Source organism: Triticum aestivum, chromosome 4D (genome assembly GCF_018294505.1).
Source record: "Triticum aestivum cultivar Chinese Spring chromosome 4D, IWGSC CS RefSeq v2.1, whole genome shotgun sequence".
Classification (NCBI taxonomy): domain Eukaryota; kingdom Viridiplantae; phylum Streptophyta; class Magnoliopsida; order Poales; family Poaceae; genus Triticum; species Triticum aestivum.
In genome coordinates, this window is record NC_057805.1 from 8,744,108 (window position 1) to 8,751,071 (window position 6,964).

The 6,964-nt window shown below is 46.9% G+C and overlaps 1 protein-coding gene across 1 annotated transcript; it reads right to left on the reverse strand.

Annotated features, from left to right (window-relative positions):
* Positions 1-5,800: 5,800 nt before the first annotated feature.
* On the reverse strand, positions 5,801-6,964 carry LOC123096555 (homeobox protein knotted-1-like 4). Its single transcript, XM_044518317.1, has 3 exons — positions 6,904-6,964; positions 6,448-6,701; positions 5,801-6,347 (listed from the first exon to the last, which is right to left on the reverse strand). The coding sequence occupies exons 1-3, from the start codon at positions 6,962-6,964 to the stop codon at positions 6,117-6,119; spliced, it is 546 nt and encodes a 181-aa protein (XP_044374252.1). The 3' UTR covers positions 5,801-6,116.

A 6,964-nucleotide genomic window follows, 5' to 3' on the forward strand; every position in this document is an offset into this window, starting at 1 on the left:
CGCTGACATCTTCTTACTCTTTTCCGATGTCTTGTGGGCCACAAATGCGGGCCAATGATCTCTGATCTTCTCATACCGGCCGATGAATTCTGGTGTCTCTTCTTTGTCGACAAACGTTTTCAGCTCATTCTTTCACCTCCTGAATAGGTCTGCCATCTTCTTAAGAGCATGAGACTTGATTAATTGCTCTATAACTGGCTTCTCCGGATCCTCCTCTGGCGGTAGGGTGAAATTTGCCTTCAGCTCAGTCCAAAGATCATCTTTCTGCATATCATTGACATAAGACACCTCAGGGTCTTCCTTCTTAGGCTTATACCATTGGTGGATGCTGATCGGGATCTTGTCCCTAACTAGAACCCCGCACTGAGCAGCAAAAGCATCCTTTGTCCGGAGGGGTTCAATCGGTTGGCCGTCGCGCGCGATTGCTGTGATCTCAAACCTTTCATCCGAGCGCAACTTTCTCTTCGGGCCTCGTCTCTTTACCGCAGTTGTGCTCGATCCGGAGGGCTAGAAAAAAGAAGAAAGACGAGTGTTAATTAATATGTGTACATACCAAAACAATGAATGCATCAATTAGCTAGTCAGCACAGGCTTAACTAATATATTTACCTGGCCGGACTCTGTTCGGTCACCGGAGCCGTCACCACGGGCTCCTTCTTGCACCAGCATTGGGTCACCGGAGCCATCATAATCATGTCTTTCCTCCTCCACTCTTCGATCACTGTAGCCTGCTTCTTCACCCTGTTCTTCCAGACCAACATTGTCGTTAAGATACGACAAGATATCACCTCCGGCGAAGATTATGTCCCCCAACACCTCTTCTGCTTGCTCATCTCGTCCGTGCTCCATTGTTTCTGCAAATATTACAACATGGCAATTATTACACAAACATGACAGCAGGTGGATATATTAGTGCAAACGTAGACCTAGCTTATTCCGGGTTTGGGGTGGCCTAGGCAACGCTTCAAGGGTAGGGGCGCGGCGGGAGGGGGTAGGAGACCGACATCGTTTTTTTCTAGGGTTTGGGTGTCCTCGAGAGTTTTGGTCGAGCGAGAGGGCCGGGGGGTGCTCCCGTGGTATAAGTTATCACGGTCGAGAGGGGGTATACATATCGACCGTCCATCATGTCGAAGTTATCTGGGAGGGAGTTATATATATCGACAACGACGACATACATACACGGGAAAATAATGTTATCGGGGAGGGGGTATATCGACCACCCCCCCCCCCCCACGTGTTGAAGTTATCGGGAGGGGGTTTTATATCGACAACGACGACATACATACACGGGAAAATAATGTTATCGAGGAGGGGGTATATCGACCCCCCCCTCGTGTTGAAGTTATCCCCCCTCGTGTTGAAGTTATCGGGAGGGGGTAATATCGAACAACGACAACATACATACACGGGAAAATAATGTTATCGGGGAGGGGGTATATCGACCCCCCCCCACGTGTTGAAGTTATCAGGAGGGGGTTATATCGACAAGACGACATATATACACGGGAAAATAATGTTATCGGGGAGGGGGTATATCGACCCCCCCTCGTGTTGAAGTTATCCCCCCTCGTGTTGAAGTTATCGGGAGGGGTATATATCGACGACGACAGACCCGATAAAACATAAGAAAACGAAGAAGAAATAAAAAGAGGAGAAGAAGAAAGGAATAGAGGAGAGGATTGAAGAAAAAAAAGAAGAAGAAAAAGAGGAGAAGAAAGGAATAGAGGAGAAGAAGAAAAAATAGAATATTTTCTATTTTTTCTATTCTATTTTTTCTTCTTCTCCTCTTCTTTTTCTTCTTTTTTCCTCTTCTTATTTATTTCTCCTCTTCTTCCTCTCCTCTTCTTCTTTCTTTCCTCTTCTTATTTTCTTCTTTCCTATCCTTCTTTTTCTTCTTCTTCCCTTCCTAGCTAGATATATAAAACTTTTCTAAAATTGTAACTTTTGCATATATAAAACTTTTCCATGTGGATCATCATTTCTCATATATATCGAATATATATCCATTGTCATATATAAAAACTTTCTATATATGAACAAAAAACTTTCTATGAACAAAAAAACATTTTTGACATATATATTCATACATTTTGAACATCTACATACATACAAATTTTTTTTTGTTCACATATACATTATAGCCACATACACATATACATCACATATGAACAAAAAAATTAAACTAATAAAAATAAAAAAACATATAGCCACATATGAACAAAAACATATAGCCACATACATACACATATACATTATATTATATATATATATATGATCAAAAAACAATTAACTAATAAAAAAACAGAGCCGGGGCGGCGGCTCTCACAGCGGGGGCGGCTAGGACGATGGCGACGGCGGGGGCGGCGAGGGCGCCGGCGCGCGGGGGCGGGACGGGGCGGGGGCGGCGAGGGCGCCGGCGAGCACGCGCGGGCCGGGCAGGAGGGCTCGGGGCGCCGAGGCGGCGCGCGCGAGCAGGGGAGCACGAGGCGGGGCGGCGCGTGGGGGCAGGGCGACGGCGACGAGCACCGGGCGGCGACCCGTCGAGGCAAGGGCGCGGGGCGACGGCGACGAGGAGCGGGCGGCGACGGCGAGCACGGGCAGCCTGGCGGCGTCGGGGGCAACTGGCGAGGTATCTGAAAATTTCTCAAGTGTTGCCTTATATAGGAACACCTTTGGTCCCGGTTGGTGGCACCAACCGGGACCAATGCCCCCTTTAGTCCCGGTTGGTGCCACCAACCGGGACCAAAGGCCCCTTTTCAGCAGCGCAAAGGGCGGGAAGCGGCGGCCTTTGGTCCCGGTTGGTGGCACCAACCGGGACTAAAGGGGGGGCATTGGTCCCGGTTGGTGCCACCAACCGGGATCATAGGCCTTTCGCTGCCCGCGGCCAAAAGTTTAGTCCCACCTCGCTAGTTGAGAGGGGCTCGGAGTGGTTTATAAGCCCCACTGCGGCTGCCCTCTCGAGCTCCTCTCAAATGCAGGCTTACGGGCCTAATGTCACATTGTGCTGTCTGTGGGCCTATTAGGCCTTCTGCGGGCCTGAATCCTGGCCCAGGTTGGGTTTCTAGCCGTATTCAGGCCGTGGTGGCCCAATAGGTGGCAGTTATTTAAAAAAATCCAGTTTTTTGGTTCTGTTTTTTGCATTATTTATTTTCTTTTGTTTTTTCTTTATTTTTAATTCTTTTTGCTTTTAGGTCAGCAAAATTATAAACTGTCTGTTAGTGCCATTAGTTTTAGAAAAAATATAAACTTTCTATTAGTGCCATTAGTTCTTTATGAAAATTCTTTTTGCTGTATTTAGTTTTTTTGTTTTCTTTTTTGCTATATTTATTTTGTTTTGTTTCTACGTACAACAAAAAACTTATTTATTTTATTTTATTTTGTTTCTAATTACTTATTTATTTTACTTTATGATAATTCTTTCTGCTATTAAAGTTTCTATCAAAAAAAGTTCTTTATGAAAATTCTTTTTGCTTTTAATGATTAAAAATAAAAAAGAGGCGCAATGCGCGTTGATTTCCTTCAAGCCTTTCGGAATAGTGTAGACTGCACTGCACATAGCTCGATGCAGTCTACCTTATTCCTCAAGGCTTGAAGCTAAGCAACGTGAGCATTGCGCCTCTTCTTCATCGTCTCTGCACTCAGGGCTTATAAACCGCTCCTAGTGCCTCTCAGCTAGCGAGGTGGGACTAAAAAACTGCTTAGCTAGTAAGAAACTCTAGTACCGGTTCATGCCACGAACAGGTACTAAAGGTGCTCGTGGGGCCACAGCCTCATTAGTACCGGTTCGTGGCACCAACAGGGACCAAAGGGTGGAATTGGTCCCGGTTCGTGCCACCAACCGGGACCAATGGCCTTGCACAGCGGCGTGGTGGTGAGTTTAGTCCCACCTCGCTAGTTAAGAGAGAGCCGCACCTGTTTATAAGGTGCGGTGCGCCTGAGCTGTCGAGCTCCTCTCTAAAGCAGGCTTACGGGCCTAACCTCTCTGTACATGCCTGTGGGCCTACTGGGCCTTCTGCGGGCCTGAATCCTGGCCCATGGATGGGTTTCTAATCGTATTCAGGCCGTGGTGGCCCAGTAGGTGGCATAATTTTTAATTTTTGGCCTGTTATTTTTCATGCATTTACTAATTATTTTGAGCTATAAGACCCTAAAATTGAAAAGCATTTCAAATGAACTCTGAAAAGGTTGAAAGTTGGCATGGTATCATCATTTCATCCACATAGCATGTGCAAGAAAGTTGAGAGGGTTACGGCAAAAACTAGATGCACTTCTTGTACAAAACGGACAATGGTATCATACTCGTCTATTACAAAGTTGGCATGGTATCATCATAATAGTTGCGGGAGAAAGTCTTCACTTTTTCTTCGCTTGTGTCATTTGCTTATTGCGCCGTAACCATGGATAATCTTCATCGTTTATCAGGATGCTTGGGTCAGCCTTGACTTTGAAGGGAGGAATTTCATGAAACTTTTCATAATCTTCAGACATGTCTGTCTTGCCCTCCACTCCCACAATATCCCTTTTTCCTGAAAGAACTATGTGCCGCTTTGGCTCATCGTATGATGTATTCGCTTCCTTATCTTTTCTTTTCCTCGGTCTGGTAGACATGTCCTTCACATAGATAACCTGTGCCACATCATTGGCTAGGACGAACGGTTCGTCAGTGTACCCAAGATTGTTCAGATCCACTTTTGTCATTCCGTACTGTGGGTCTACCTGTACCCCGCCTCCTGACAGATTGACCCATTTGCACTTAAACAAAGGGACCTTCATACATCGATGTTCTTAACTCGAGTGTCATTCCTAGCTCCAAACATGTTTGGAAAGTCAAAGTTCCTTTGAAAATTAAAGTGTTTATGTGGTTTGTCCATAAACAGGTCATTCTAACAAAGGACAACTTGGTTAAGCGCAATTGGACAGGATCTACTAGGTGTAGTTTCTGTGATCGGGATGAAACCATCAAGCATCTCTTCTTTGAGTGCCCGTTGGCAAGAATGTTGTGGCGTTCCGTGCAAATTGCCTTTAACATTACTCCTCCGAGTTCGGTCGGGTCGTTATTTGGAACGTGGCTGGATGGGATAGAGTCCGTTACAGCTAGACACATTCGTGTAGGAGTTTGTGCGTTGTTATGGGCAATTTGGAACTGCAGAAATGATTTGGCTTTTAACAGAATAACTACTATTCATTTTTTGCAGGTTGTATTCCGTGCTACGGTGTTGATCCGTATGTGGTCCCTACTCACTCCGACGGAGGCCAGGGAGCGTTTGGTTACTGGATCTGTCCGGTGGGAGATGGTAGCGCGGGATATCTTCAACCGGTTTGGATGGCGGTCATGTAATAGGATAGGCAATTAGTTTTCCTATCTTTATTTCTCCCAGCCGGTTGTGGCTTTATGGCCTTTTTCTGTTTTCGCGTCGAGGTCTATGTGAGCTCGACTTTATTTTGTTTTACGACTCTACAACATTGTTGAACCAATTTTATTTATCTAAGTGGCCATATGCATCGTTCTGATGCAGAGGCCGGGGAGTCCCCCCTTTTTTTAAAAAAAAATACAATCAATCGTAGCTAGCTCCATAGCATCCGAAGGACCCGAGCCAATCCAAGTGATGGTTCTGCCTTCTAGACGAGCAAATTTGGATATACTATCACTAACTTTGTTTTGGCTACGATTAACATGCGTAATACAAGAATCATGATGAACCATCTTGTTACGGGTGTGCCACGCCCGCCAAAGCATCATAAGCAACATTGAACGCTCAATATCAGGAAGAGGCTCTAAAGCATGTAGCAACCATTATTTTGCATGGTACGTATACAAGGCAATGACCAAGCTTCTGCCATTACGTCTCCTTGACAATGTTGATAGGTTAGCCAAGTTTTCACATTCATTGGATCAGGGGCGGCACATTTGGCTTCTCGAACCCCATGATCCATACAATTTTGCCTAAAAAAAGTTGATCTCATTTACGCTCCATTATTACACATGTAAACTTCACTTTGCAATGAATCTACTGCATGCACGTCCGGAAGCGCGTGCGTGTTGTACTCCATACGCGCGTGCACAATGGTAGCGAGCTAGCACACGATGCGGGGCATGCAGTCGACTGATTAGGGTCTCAAAACGGACCACCGTCGGGATACCCACTCCGTCCGGTGAATTGCTGGCCTTCCATCCCAAGGACGGCAGGAGAGCTGCTGCTGGAAGCACCGGCGTCGATGTGCTGCAACCTGCTACCCATCGCCGGCGGCGCCGGCCTCCAGTGCCGCTTCCTCTGGTTGATGAACCAGTTGTTGATCTGCCTCGTGTCGAGCCCCGTCGACTCCGCCAACGCCAGCTTCTCCGGTTCCTGGAACGTATGGCGCCATTAGCGCTTTTGAAGCTCCAACCAAGATACGTAACGATCTGCATGCATGCATGAACCCAAAAGTACATAGCCAAGCACGTACCGATGGGTAGGGCCATCCGTGGTGCAGATGCCACCAGTGCAGGAGCCTCTGGCGCGCCTCCCTCGGCAGCCTGCCGCTCTTCTTCTTCTTCCCGGAGAGCTCCCTCCAGAGGCTTCTCAGGTAGCCGCTGTACTTGTCCAGGAGCTGGCTCGTCAGCTGCTTGCCCTCGCCGGAAGGCAGGCCGGCGACGTCGCCGGTCTCCTGCCCATCTTCGGAAGAACCCTCGCACTCGTTGTAGTTGTTGCCGCCAGTTGCTTAAGACACGGCGATCAAGCAAATAACCAAAGACATATATGGTCACTAATTTATTAGTTTCATCTAACGAGCCAACGTTAGATAGGATAGGAACGTAGTGTGCTATAAAGTGACGTAGTAGTAAATATTATCACTAGATTGATCGGTTTGCTATTGCTACCATCGATCGGCTGCTGGCTGCACATGTAACCACCAAATTACCACAGAACATGCATGCTAGCACGCCCCACCACCGTACCACCACCACCACACCATCCAACAT